The 14,916-nt window shown below is 37.9% G+C and overlaps 1 protein-coding gene across 1 annotated transcript in view; it reads right to left on the reverse strand.

Moving 5' to 3' along the window:
- Window positions 1-545: 545 nt before the first annotated feature.
- The window catches only part of kif5ab (kinesin family member 5A, b), an 86,659-nt gene continuing 72,288 nt past the window's right edge, over window positions 546-14,916 (reverse strand). Inside the window, exons 21-29 of the mRNA XM_007253410.4 lie at window positions 11,970-12,030; window positions 11,811-11,882; window positions 10,321-10,425; window positions 9,726-9,942; window positions 8,510-8,684; window positions 8,303-8,379; window positions 6,111-6,138; window positions 5,901-5,998; window positions 546-4,515 (exon numbers count right to left, since the gene is read on the reverse strand). Of these exons, the coding sequence (XP_007253472.3) occupies window positions 5,914-5,998; window positions 6,111-6,138; window positions 8,303-8,379; window positions 8,510-8,684; window positions 9,726-9,942; window positions 10,321-10,425; window positions 11,811-11,882; window positions 11,970-12,030 (820 nt within the window). The 3' untranslated portion in view covers window positions 546-4,515; window positions 5,901-5,913. The remainder of the gene's footprint in view (window positions 4,516-5,900; window positions 5,999-6,110; window positions 6,139-8,302; window positions 8,380-8,509; window positions 8,685-9,725; window positions 9,943-10,320; window positions 10,426-11,810; window positions 11,883-11,969; window positions 12,031-14,916) is intronic.

Genomic DNA, 14,916 nt, shown 5'->3' on the forward strand with positions numbered 1-14,916 from the left:
GGCAAATACGTTTACACACATGGCTAGATTAGTTTGGATTATTTTTTTCCTATAAAAAATACATTTATAATTTAAAAAGTTTTATATTTATGCAGGTTATCTTTATCTAATATTAAAGTTTATTTGATAATCTGAAAAATATTGCTTTTATTACTGGCTACATTTTCTTTGTTCACACAATACAAATCCTTAAATAAGAACAGTAAACATTAGTACAGTTAACCCTACTGTAAAGACAAACAAGTGTAGCACAGTTCACATGCTAAAACAAATTATAAATCAGTCAGATTTTGTTGAATTTTGCTGAAGCTTGTGTTCAGACTATCTAATCTGTTCATTATAGAGGGTTTTACACAGATTTATGGAACATAAGCAGCTAAAGTGCACATGGGAATACTGAACATTTAAATTCTAAATGAAAATTTCTCAGATTCTAGTTTTCACCGATGTATGAAAACAAAGACTTCTTTATGCAATGAAGTTAAATAAGCACTTTTTACATGCATTTTTCATTCCCAATCATACGAAATAAAAGAAACAGAATGGACAGAGTTTCTTTTTATTGACACATTGGTCTGAATAGCACGTCCTCGCCTGCTACAGAGGCATGTTGTGCAGCATGCACTACACAGTCACAAAAGAACAGCGAAAAGCAAAGAAAAGAGAAAACAACAACTGTACAACCACTGGCTCATATGTGTAAACATTATGCATCTGCTTGGACTGTATGTCTTCACTACATTACATTTGCCCAATGTTGCATAACTACTGTTTATTTGCATCATAATAGCAGAATACATGTAGGGTCAGTTTTCAGCATGCAGAACCTAGTCCTGGACTACAGTTACTATAGAGTTTCTATAGAAAACCCAACAAAACCCAACAGTACGCTCAGTGTCAGTCAAGAAAACAAGCACATGTAGTCCATAAAGCACAATCGAATCTTCTGATCTGAAACCGGAGGGAGATTAGAGCACAATTTGTGACTTTTTTTAAACGGTCTAACGTTTGTGGGCACAGAGCACAGGTCAATACATAGCCTTCACTGAAGTTTGTGAAATGCCTTTAGCAGAATGCAAGCCAAGTTACATCATCATACCCAAATAGCCAGACAGACAGAGCAAAAACAAACCCTTGTTTTTATTTGCTTTGAGCATAAAAGTGCCTCTGACTCTTTTGCACTTACAGTACAGGTCAAAGTTTGGACACACCTTCTCTTATTCAATGCGTTTTCTTTATTTTCATGACTATTGAAGGCATCAAAACTGTGAATGAACACATGTGGAGTTTTATGTACTGAACAAAAAATGAGCTGACCTCCACAGTCACCGGACCTGAACCCAATCCAGATGGTTTGGGGTGAGCTGGAGCACAGAGTGAAGAAGGCAAAGGGGCAACAAGTGCTAATAAACACCTCTGGGAACTCCTTCCTTCAAGACTGTTGGAAAACCATTTCAGGTGACCACCTCTTGAAGCTCATTGAGAGAATGATGCCAAGAGTGTGCAAAGCAGTGATCAGAGCAAAGGGTGGCTATTTTGAAGAAACTAGAATATATATATTTTTAGTTATTTCACCATTTTTGTTCAGTACATAAAACTCCACATGTGTTCATTCATAGTTTTGATGCTTCAGTGAGAATCTACAATGTAAATTGTCATGAAAATAAAGAAAACACATTGAAAAAGAGAAGGATTGTCCAAACTTTCTGGAGCTTAATTACACACATATGCATAAGCTTTGGCACCAAATTGGTTATATTCCATGTCTTGTTGATTTTTCAAGTCGGAAATCACAACTTACTCGTTTTAACCGTTTCAGACCCTGAATTTTCTTATTTTTTCTAAATGCTTTTTTTGCACATAGCACAAATTGAGACTTATTTTTAATCAATCAGAATATACTATAAATGAGCCAAAGATAAAAACATTAATAAGCCAATAAAACAATAGCTTAAAAAAACAAGCATTAGAGCCAAAGAGGCAAATTAAAAGAGCTATTTTTTTTAACATGTTTTTTTCATGCTCATTTTAGTGTTTATTTTAGAAATGGCTTGTAAACAAAAAGATCTATGTCAAATCTAAAACAAAATGCTAAGAACAGGCTTCCAATCCAATAAACATAAAAAAACATACGTATTTGAGTTAATTGGATTTAATGTTAATATATATTTTATATTATAATACTAGAGTGTTCCTTTGTGTGCACTGCAGACAGAAAATAGCATTATTTTTATTAATGACATTTTTTCAACACTTCAGCACATTATTCAGGTCCGAAAGGGTTAAAGCTCAGTTATCGCTAATATTGAGGGGGAAAAAACAGAGAAATATAGACATAGTCAAGGAATATTTTGAATGCTGCATATATATATTTTTTTATGTTTTCCTATATCAAGGCATCATCAAATGAATACAAAAAATGGTCAAAAACATATCCTTCAGAAAAGAGGTCCCATGTTTATGTTTGCTAAGTTAGATGCTTCTAGCAACTGGTGTCCAAACTTTTGCACTTGAGATTTACACTGTGGCCTACCTTATGAATCTGTCATCTTAACCGGCTGATTGGGAAATGTGTTAAAGCTACAAATATCACAAAATAATGTATGTGAAGGCTGATCCAATTACATTCTAATTATAGAAAATTGTATTTTAACATTAAACCACGTTATTCAATTGTCTCAATTGTTTTTTATTTATTTTATTTGTTAATCTACCTTTTACATAGTTGTGAATATTTCACAAAGAAATTACCAATAGAAAGGCTCCAACATAGTTTGAGAAACAATTTTCCTACATTAATGTACATTAAACATCAGAAAAGAAGGTTTTGTTATGGTAGTGCTGATATGTGTTCTCATGTTTCTGACTTTTCTTCTCTTTATACATTCATTAATCACTCATGAGCCTTTTAATTTTAATATTACAAACGACAGATTATATAATGCCTCTTGAATTATTCATCATCCTCAGATTCATCATCATCATCCTGTATGGAAATTATGTCTAGCCTAGGAGAGTAATGGTACAATAAATAAGATCATTCATATAAATTTACTCACACCAAATATATATATATATATGTACATGAATAAATCAGTAGACATATTCATTTAACTCTATGTATAAAAATAGTTGCTACACATTTTCCCTCACAATCTCATACTGGTGCTTTTCAGTACAGCATGTTACAGGAAACTTTTCTACTCATTTGAGAAACATCTGTTTCTTTAAAGCATTGTTTGGGAGATGAGTCACTGGCCCATATCATTCTGCAGGTGGCGCTATGTAAAATTAGACAGCAGGCTTATCTGGAATTTTCTGGAAACACTGAGTTAGTTAGAGAGAATCCCAAAATGAATTAAGTTTTTTTTATATAGTATATTTTATAGTATTCCTTCCAAAAAAATTATATTTTTTGGAGCATTAGGGTGATATTTATAAATCCTGACTGAAAGATTAAAGCTAATAAAAATGAAACATAAATGTGCATCCCCCAGTTACATTACCTTTTATTAAATGGGACATATTATACCTCGTTTTTACACAAGTTAGAATAGGTTTATGCATTCATTAAACTTTTTTGCTTAAAATCTCTCTCACATCAAGAGATCTCACCAGCTCAGTCCCTTTCAGAATGAGCCATTTAAGGCTCTGTCACTTTTATGCAAATAAGCTGTTGCTCCATGTTTACACTTAGCGTTCACCACATGTTAGTGTTAGTTTGAGGTAAATGGCAAAACACGAACAAGCTAGTTCATGCTTAACTGCAATAGAAGCACAAAACTCTATTTGTTATTTGAAAGTACTTGCATCTCACTCATCTGATGCCTTGTCACAAATAGTAGATACAGATTCCTCCTTCACAAGAGGTCTGCTGGCTAATCCTGGTGTGCACTGTCTGAGGTTCTCAACCAAGATGATCGAAATGGCAGATCTTCAGCTGATTAAGTGAGTTGGGTTCTGGTGGGGGTTGATAAGTAAGGGGCAGTGCCAGGGTGGTTCTATGTAAATGGCTCATAGAAGCATTTGATTCCTGGTATAAATATCAGTATTTCAGCTAATTCACAGAAAACAGATGGATTTTTGTTTTTTTTTTAGGGGCAATCGAGACCCAAGTGGAAATACGAAAGCACGCCAAAAGTGAGTTTTACACAATATGTCCCCTTTAGCTTATTTTCACTGTTGTTGTAATGCAACACATTAAGATTAGAAAGCAGCAGAAAGTGACTCAGGGCTTCTCTTCTAGTGCCGTCTGCTGGGTGTATGTTTTACTACCTCCTTTCAGTGCTCCTCCCAGTCATATGAATAACTTAATAGTGTAGTAGAGGATAAAATACCATTACAATCTGTCTCACAGCAGCTTATCACAATAAATACCTCTCAATAAATATCACACTATATGAAATCTCAAAACATAATGGGAGATGGGTTAATAAACAGTAGGCAGAAGGGCTTCACTGAGGATTCGTTGCAGGCAGCATGCACATATACAGAGCAGGATTCACAATGCGCCATCTGCACAGAGATAAGATAAGAAACAAGCAATCATTCCTTTCATTTTTTTTTATAAAGATTTATAATATAAATGAATAAAGGCATTCTATAGGCAGGGCTGCATATTTTATAAGCTTTTAACAGTAATCACAAGCAGGTACTGTACTGTAGCATATATCCTTTAACACAGCAACACAGCAGTGCTGCTGGAGTTTTTAAACATCTTTGCCATCTCTGTCATTGCTGGACTATAATAGACCTGTGCTTCTGTCAGAAACCTGTACAGAGCTCTTTTTTATGTGGCTGCGATTTTTGTATTTTATTTCTACACAATTTAAACACACAAATTGTCCCTTACACTGTATCAAAATTATCGGTTAATGGATAAATCGATATATTATTCAAAATTGTCCCAAATAAACTTTCTCCACATTGATTTCTCTTCCATTGCTGTTGTGTAGATGTTTTATTGGACAGCGACAATATATACTTTTATTTAACTGAAATACATAGAGGTTAGTTTGCACAGTTTTGAAAAGAAAAAAAATCCGCAGGTAAGTTTGATTACTATTCATAAAAAAATAAATTAAATGTAAAGAAAATAACAAACTGTGCATCACTTTAAATGGTGATGTTTATTTGGAAAAAATAATTGTCATTTAATAACTAAAAATTGTAATCATAATCATGAATCTCTCAAATATTAGATATAAGAATATATATTTTTTACAAAATCGCCAAGCCCTAACATTATGCTTCGTCAGTTTATAAATATATAATTTAATGAATAATAATAATAATAATAATAATAATAATAATAATAATAATAATAATAATAATAATAAAAATAATAATAATAATAATAATAATTAGGGGTGGACGATATGGCCATAAAATAATATTGCAATATTTTATGATAATGATACTCTTGGCGATATGACAAAACACTGAATTTAAAAAATAATAACATTAATTTCATTATTTTATTATTGGCACACCCATAACTGAGATATAAAAAAAATCAAGCGTTTTAAATATATAAATATATATAAAAATAAATGATACTGGACAGGTGTAATTTGTCTTTAGTAGATATATAATAGGAAATGAGAACAGTGTAAATTTTATTAAGCTAAAAACAGCAAAAAAGTAGTACCCTGATGTAATAATTAGGGGTGGGTGATATGTCACGATATTTCAGGGTATAATACCGTTCACGATATTTAGAAATGTTGGCGATATTATTGCGTACGATATGATATGGCACACCCCTAATAATAATAGTAATAATAATAATAATAATAATAATAATAATAAGAGCATGTATGCCTGGCTTTTGGCTTTGTACTAAAAATATGTATTTGTATTGTATTGTGAACACTACAGTAAATATATCAGAGGGTTACCTGCACTAAGTGATTAGCTGGCTGCAGGCTCCTGCTGGAAGATGTGTTGTTGTTGGTTCAGCTGGTCAGATGTGCCACTGCAGTCACTGAGAGGAACACTGCAGCAGAATAAATAAAGGATACAGGTGGGTATTAATGAGTACCACACAAAAAGATTAACAGTAAAACCTGGTTACAGGACTCACATGATTCACCTGAGTCATTTCTTACCTGTTGTCATTGATGTCTGTGGCATTACCTGTGAATAAAACACATTTTAAATTTATCTTTCCATCAAAAATTAAAAATAACTGTAATCAGACCATCTGAGATTTTCTGTTTTCATTACTTCAAAGATAAAAGAAAAACATTTCATTTTCCAGCATTTTCCTGCCCACACTGCCAAAAGTACCAATTGGTCTTATATAATATTTTAATTTTCTGAGATATTGCTTTTTGGGTTTATATTAGCTGTAAGCCCTAATCAACAACAATTAAATAAATATACACTTTAATACATCTAGTTAATATATAAGTTTCACATTTCAAACTGAAATAAAGTAACTTCTTAGTGATATTCAAATTTTTTGAGATGCACCTGTATTGGAAAGCCATTAACCACACGCTGCACAGCTTGATTTAGTGCGTCAGTGTGTATTTGCTATTGTAACGACAGAAAAATACACTTTAAGCGGCTCAAAATTCTAATTCTCTTAATTAATCATAGGTGTGTTTAGGGTGCAACATACAATAAACTAATCGGCATGTCATTGGTCATTTCCTTTAAGAGCCAGGTGTGCAGATTGCTATTTTAATGGCGCAGCTACTTGGATGTGTCCAATGCGAGCAGGTAATTTAACACAACACAACAGTAATATAACAATGACCTATAGTTTGTTTTGATGTAGAATAATGTTATTTTATTTTGTATTTTGGCACATGGTAAGTTGATTAACATCTGTCTAGGTTGTTTTCAGTCAGTGGCGCACCTGTGTTTTCTGTTGCCAAGATAGCAATACACCAGAAAGACCACCACACCATTACATTACATTATGTTACATTACATTTGGCAGACGCTTTTGTCCAAAGCGACTTACAATAGTCAAGTACAATGTAAAATAAGTTTAAAGGTAAAAACAACTTTGGATAGGGATAAAAGGAGGTCAAAGGGGAATAATAGGATAGAGGAGTGAAGGAGGGGAAGAAGAAAATGAGGTTAGAAGTAGTTAGTGTGTTAGAGGTGTTAAGAGAGTAAGTGCTCTTTGAAGAGTTGTGTCTTCAGGAGTTTCTTAAAGATAGCGAGAGATTCTCCTGATCTGGTAGTGGAAGGTAGTTTGTTCCACCATTGGGGAACTCTGTATGAGAACAGTCTGGATTGCTTTGTGTGAATGTTTGGCAAAGCGAGGCGACGTTCATTGGAGGAGCGCAGCGGCCGGGAGGTAGCCTAAGCCTTCAGGAGCGAGTGCAGGTAGGAAGGAGCCTGTTCTGTCATCACCTTGTAGGCGATTGTAAGAGCTTTGAATTTGATGCGAGCATCAACTGGTAGCCAATGGAGCTCAATGAGCAGCGGGGTGACATGTGCCCGTTTTGGCTGGTTGAAGACCAGACGTGCTGCTGCGTTCTGGATCATCTGGAGTGGTTTTACTACACAGGACGGGAGGCCAGTTAGCAGGGCATTGCAGTAGTCGAGGCGTGAGATGACGACCGCTTGCACCAGGAGTTGGGTGGCCTGTTGCGTCAAGAACGGTCTAATTTTTCGGATGTTATAGAGCGCAAAGCGGCAGGACCAAGCAACTGAGGCCACATGGTGCGTGAAGGAGAGTTGGTCATCAACCAGAACACCCAGGTTCCTAGCAACCTTTGTCGGTGAGAGAGAGAGAGAGTCGATACTTATAGAGAAGTTGTGTTGAAAAGATGGTTTTGCTGGTATAACCAGAAGTTCAGTCTTTGAGAGATTTAATTGAAGGTGATGCTCCTTCATCCATGAGGATATGTCAGAGAGACACTGCGATATCCGTGCAGAGATTGAGTGATCTTCAGGTGAGAACGACAGGTATAGCTGGGTGTCATCAACAAAGCAATGGTAGGAAAATCTGTGTGAGCGGACAACCTGACCAAGAGAGGTGGTGTATATGGAGAAGAGAAGGGGTCCCAGTACCGAACCTTGGGGAACCCCAGTGGATAAGGAGCGGGCTGAGGACAGCTGTCCTTGCCACAACACCTTGAACGAGCGCCCAGTGAGGTACGATCTGAACCATGACAGCACATTGTCTGCGATCCCCATGTTTGAGAGTATAGTTAGGAGGAAGTCATGGTTGACTGTGTCAAATGCGGCCGAGAGGTCCAGCAGAATGAGCACTGAGGACTGACCTGCAGCTCTGGCAGAATAGATATATAGAAAAGGAGTGTGAGAGGTGGTTTACCATTGGTTACATTGAGCTTGTGAGTGGAGTCCAGAGATTCTGTGGAATTTGCTGTCTTGTGTCTGTCCACTGGAGTTCTGAAAAAAAATTAAACATGTCTATGCATTAAGAGCATAAACACCAAATGCATAATAATCTTTACAGATAGACTAGTGTAAAATAATAGGGCAGAATAAAAAATAAGCTAAAAAAAAAAAAAAAACTCACTTGTTGATTTGACTCAAGTCAGAGCTCATGTGGGTTGGTACAGTGGGTGGAAATAGTGATTGAGCATCACTCTGGAACATTGCATTCTTAAATGTGATTGGTGGATCACTGCTGCGCATAAACATGTGATTGACTGGAGCGCAGACGGGGTAGTGCCCTGGGCGAATTGGTTTGGCTGAAAAAATAAAGCATGAAAATAAAACATATAGATATTAAGAAGGTTATATGTGCCACACACAAAGTGCAAAACATCAGTACACGAGTATTAATTATGTAATTTAAATAGTTTTTAATATAAACATTTATCAACAGTAAAGAAGATCCTTTGAAGGTTATGGGAACTGTACGGCCCAATGTGTCAATCAGTAAAATGTTGTAATAATAAACTACACTGAATATTTGCCACTGTGGTAAATCAACATACTTTAAAACAGATTCAGTAGCATATTGGAACGATGTACTGTACCAGGCAAAAGTTGGACACTCACTAAATTTCCATTGTTTTTTCATTATTATAGAAAAATGTTCTGCATTGCAGATTATTTTAAAGTCATCCAAACATATATAATTATTAGTAAACAAAAAAGTGTTAAACAAACCAGATTATGTTTTATATTTTACATTAGAACCTCTTCCTTAGATTACTTTTTGCACACCTTGGCAGGATTTTCTCTGTCAGCTTTATAAGGTAGTGTCACTGGCAATTCGGGCTTTCAGTTAACAGCTGTGCTGAACTCATCAAGACTTACTTAAACTTGAATTTCTTGCCTCTTTATGTGTTTGAGAGCATCAGCTGTAAAGTTGTAAAGTAATATTCTAATCCTTATTATGAGAAGCAAAAGCTACTCAACTAAGTAAAGAAATTAATGAAGAAAATGAAGAAATGAAGGATAGTCAATTTGAAACATTTCAAGAAAGGTGAAAGAATCCTCAAGTGCAGTCACCACAAAGACCGTCAAAAAGATTTTGATTAAAGTGGCACTCATCAGGACTGCCACAAGAAAGGAAGAGCAAGAGTTCCCTCTGTTCTACAGGATACGTTTATCAGAGAAACAACAAGTCAACTGCTCCCCAGATAAAAAAAAACCCTAAATGCTTCACAGAGTATTTTGGTTTGTTTAACACATTTTTAAGTTCCTACATGTATCCTTATGTGTTTCTTCATAGTCTGGATGACTTCAGTATTCTCTGAAGTCATTAAAGAATTTTTACTGACCAATCAGAGCAGCGTGAGGGCGGCGGAAAGGGTTTCTGGCCCTCATAACTTCCTTGATGCGCTCCACTTCCTGCTGGTAGCGGCGCCGGTCCTTCATGGCTCCCTCTTTGGCCTCCTTCAGTGCACCCTCCAACGCCCGAACTCGCTCAGCCGTAGAGCGAAGACGCTTCTCCAGCTTCGGAAGCTCACAGCGCAGATCTGCATTATCACGGACAAGCTGAGAGGGAAGGAGAGGAAGAGAAAGAGAGAGAGAGAGAGATAGAGAAAGAGAGAGGGAGAGAAAGAGAATCAATTTGGGTTGTGCCAGAGAAAGGGGAAAAAAATACAAAAAAAATGGATGGATGTACAATGAATGTACAGAACAGAACTGAAGGCGAAGTGTTCATGAGGAGATGCTGGTGTTCATGTGTTTTATGTCTGAGAGCACTGGAGAGGCTGCGTGTCCCTGTGTTAGAGTATATGGGGCACTTTGATAAATTATAGACCTCTTCTGCCTGTGGAAAGCAATCGTTCTATTCAGAGTCTCTGCAGAACCTGCAGCACTATGCAGAATTTCATCACTACCACCAGACCATTCCACTACGGACACACTAACCTGTTTGTGCACTTTTGTAAGCTGGTCCAGGTTGTTCTCAAGAAAGGAAATCTTCTGCTTTTGGGTGGAAAACCCCCCACTATCATCAGGATCCAATTCTGCGCTCTGCAGAAAAAAAATAAAATACATAATATAAGACATATAAGCTGACCTGATTAGCTCCATGGACAAAAACAAAATGTTGAATGCATCATTTATAGGGTTGTGTGCCAGTAGGTACCTGGTTCTGTGAAATACATTGAATAATACAAGTGTTAAAGAGTTAATACACTGCAATATATTAGTTATGTTCTGATACTGCAAATAAGGTGGAATATTGCATTTGTTTTTTCAATGTTCAAAAAACTGCCATTGTCTAAAACACTGTGCATGTAATCTACTAATTAAAAATCAACAAAGTGTTTCTAAGAATCAATATAATATTAAAAAGCATACTTCAATACTTGATAATATTATTTCAATATTTTCTCAATATGCTGTAAAATCTGTATTTGGTCTCTACAAGCAGTTCCTTCACATGGCTAAAGTTTGGATGTGATATGCATGTATTGTTAGCAGTTAGACCTTACATAGGGTTTTGTCTTTTGAAATCATGTTTAATCAACTAATTTAACACAAGTGGACTCCAATCAAGGTGTGTAAACATCTTAAAGGATTTGAATACTTACATTCATATGACATTTTATTGTTTCCCTTTTTAATAAATTTACTAAATTGTCTGAAATTCTATTTTCACTTTTTATTGAGGGGAACTGAGTGCAGACAGATGGAAAAAAAACCTAACAATTTAAAGGATCTGAAGACTTTCCAAACATACATTTCTCCAGAACACAGAACAACACACCACTACACAAAGCTACTACTACAAGTGCAGTGAGCATACATTTGCACTGTTCATCCTGAATCTAATTTAGATTATTGATTGGGCTTCTTTTTGAATAACTTTTTTTTCTTTCAACTATGAATGATACATTTTAGCCTTTTTATTTTTGACAGAAAAGTATATGCCATTAGTGTGAGGTGTTTACTTGCTGTTCAGTTTTAATTAATTGGAAAAAGCTCCTTTTAAGTATGTTTGCATGCACATCACTATCCAATTACTGCATAACATCAGAGTTTGTCAGCAGTCAGAACTTGGGTAATCCTGAATCTAATTTAGCTTATGGATTGTTTTTTTTTGTCATTTTTGTTGTCTTTCAACTATGATTGATACATTTTAGCCTTTCTATTTTTGACAGATGCCACAACAAAACAATGACAATGTGTTTGACCAGCTCAATAGGCATGAAATAACTCATGGACACTTTAACTGACCAGAATGAGAAATTAAACAGATTTTATTCACATCTCCCAATTTTCAGCAGAAATGGTAAAATTGCCACACAAAAAAAACTCGAGCAGAAACATGCACTAAAATGGACAGGAACTATCCTCAAACTCAAGCTAAAACATGATGCATACAACTTGTTTCTTCATCTGATAATACTCACTCGCTTAACTCGAGTCGTGAGGTCTTGAACAAAAAGCTTCCTCAAGTTGTGCAAGGTCTGGAGCTCACGAGCCTTGGTAACAAAGACAGAATAGAATTTATTGTTACATTTTTTTTCTTTAATATAGAATTCCAATGCTTTTCAAGGGTAAGTACTCACAACAGTCTCTTCCAGCCCTTTCATGTCCTTCTTGGCCTGTTCGTGGCGTTCGTTGAGATATCTGTAAGCAGAAAACACGTCACAATATTGTCAATCACATTCAAATAGACAATGTCATAATTCAAAATTCAAATAGACAACTGCAAATTGCTTTCATTGTTACTGAATAGTTACTGTTGGTGAGGGGGGATTACAAAATGCATTTGAATTTGAATTTAAAAATGCATTATTTATACTCAATTTAAAAGGTTTAATGTAACCAGTTTCCTAAAGAATTTGAATAAACCCATTTTATGCAGTATGTTATCCAGTGTACTACCATTAAATCAACCTCACGATGTTACTCTCTTCTGTAAAAGCAGAAAAAAACTACGCCATTAGTGTGAGATGTTTATATGCGGAGTACATCTTTATTGCAGTTCTGTTTTAATTATTCAGAAAAAAACTCTTATTAAATGTGTTTACATGCACATCATAATTCAATTACTGCATAACATTAGAGTTTGTCAGCAATCTAAGCAGGTAATGGTAAAACTCATTTTTGCTTTGCAACCAGTCAATAATCTCACTAACAAATCCACTTTCAACTGAAACTTTATGCTGTAGCTTTTATTTTTAAACACACCATAATAGCATTTAGCATTACTCTGAAATAATTTGAACACCATCTCACAGGTGCTCATCAGTGTCTCAGAAAATCAGTGTCTCAGAAAATTACACCATTATATATAACCAATTGGTACATTTGGCAGTGTGCCAAGTTCTGCTGGAAAATGAAATCCACATCTTCATAAAAATTGTGAGCAGAGGGAAGCATGAAGCAATGGAAGTGCTGTAAGATTTTTCAGGAAAACACTGCACTGACTTTGGACTTGATAGAACACAGTGGATCAACACCAGCAGATCACATGTCTCTCTAAACCATCACTGCGAATCAGAAACCATGGCTGACAGGAGAGGTCCACAAGCTTCTGAAGGCTAGAAATGCAGCCTTCAGAACAGGTGACCAGGCAGGCCTGAGGTCCGCCAGGGCCAACCTGTCCCGCGGGATCAGGAAAGCTAAGAGGCTGTACTCAAAGAAGATTTCCCAACACTTCAGTGACAGCAGAGACACACAGAACCTGTGGCAGGGTATCCAGTCTATCACAGGCTATAAACCACATCCACAGACCTGCGACAGTGACACATCTCTGCTGAACGACCTGAATGGGTTCTTCGCAAGGTTCGAGCCACTCAACAACACACCCGCCCAGAAATCCATCCTTCCTCCTGGTGACCAGGTGCTGACGCTGTCCCCAGACAGTGTGAGGAGAGCATTCAGCAGGATCAATGCTCGGAAAGCTCCTGGGCCTGACAACATTCCTGGCCGTGTGCTGAGAGACTGTGCCTGGGAACTCGCAGAGGTTTATACTGACATTTATAACACCTCTCTGAGTCAGGCGGTGGTTCCCACATGCTTCAAAGCCACCACCATCATCCCTGTCCCAAAGAAGGCATCGCCATCCTGTTTCAATGACTATCGTCCAGTTGCACTCACCCCCATCCTCATGAAGTGCTTCGAATGACTAGTCATGCATCACATCAAGTCTTTGCTCCCCCCCCTCCCTGGACCCCTACCAGTTTGCTTATCGGTCAAATCGCTCGACCGATGATGCCATCTCCACTGTTCTCCACTCAGCCCTCACACACCTAGACAAGAAGAACACCTACGTCAGAATGCTCTTTGTTGACTTCAGCTCAGCATTCAACACAATCGTCCCCCAACAGCTCATACACAAACTGGACAGTCTGGGGCTGAGCACTTCACTGTGCAACTGGCTGTTAGACTTCCTGACTGGAAGACCACAGGCAGTGCGGGTTGGCAGCAGCACATCCAGCATCACCACACTGAACACAGGGGCTCCCTAAGGATGTGTGCTGAGCCCCCTTCTGTTCACTCTGCTGACCCACGATTGCACACCAGCACACACCTCCAACCTCTTCGTCAAGTTTGCGGATGACACGACGGTGGTGGGTCTCATCAGCAACAACGATGAGTCACACTACAGGAGCGAGGTGAGCCGCCTGGCCTCCTGGTGCAAACACAACAATCTCTCTCTGAACACAGAGAAGACCAAGGAGATTGTTGTGGACTTCAGGAGAACTCACACACTGCACACCCCTCTGTTCATCAACGGAACTGCTGTGGAGAGGGTGAGCAGCACCAAGTTCCTGGGTGTGCACGTCACAGAGGACCTCTCCTGGAGCACCAACTCAGCGTCACTGGCCAGGAAGGCAAATCAGCGTCTCTACTTTCTCCGCAAGCTGAGAAGAGCTGGAGCCCCCACCCCCATCATGACCACCTTCTACAGAGGGGCCATCGAGAGCATACTGACCAGCTGTTTCACCGTGTGGTACGGGGCCTGCACAGCATCCTGCCGCAGGACCCTCCAGCGCATCGTGAGAGCAGCTGAGAAGATTGTTGGCACCTCTCTCCCCTCCCTTCAGGACTTGTACAGCTCCCGCCTCACACAGAAAGCCCTCCGTCTGGCAGGAGATCCCTCTCACCCACTACACAGCTTCTTCATCCTGCTGCCATCAGGGAGGAGACTGCGGAGTCTCGGGGCGAGGACCAGCAGACTGCGAGACAGCCCCATCCATCAGGCTGTGAGGATGCTGAACTCTCTTCCTGCTCTACCCCCCATCCCAATCCTGCCCCCAGCACACACTCACTCAGCATCCTGAACCCCCCACTAATAAAGTACTGAAACTCTGCACTACAATGCACAAAGTACTGGTCCCTTCCAAACGGACTTGCACTACACAACACCTGCACTACTGATATACTTGCACTGTCAATACGCACTTTAATTCCACTTAATTAAACTGTGAACTTTAAGGACTTACGCACCCATTCACTTTACCAGCCTTAAGCTATATACCATATACCGTATTTGCACTACTGTTA

This window comes from Astyanax mexicanus, chromosome 5 (assembly GCF_023375975.1).
Source record: "Astyanax mexicanus isolate ESR-SI-001 chromosome 5, AstMex3_surface, whole genome shotgun sequence".
In the NCBI taxonomy this organism is placed as follows: domain Eukaryota; kingdom Metazoa; phylum Chordata; class Actinopteri; order Characiformes; family Acestrorhamphidae; genus Astyanax; species Astyanax mexicanus.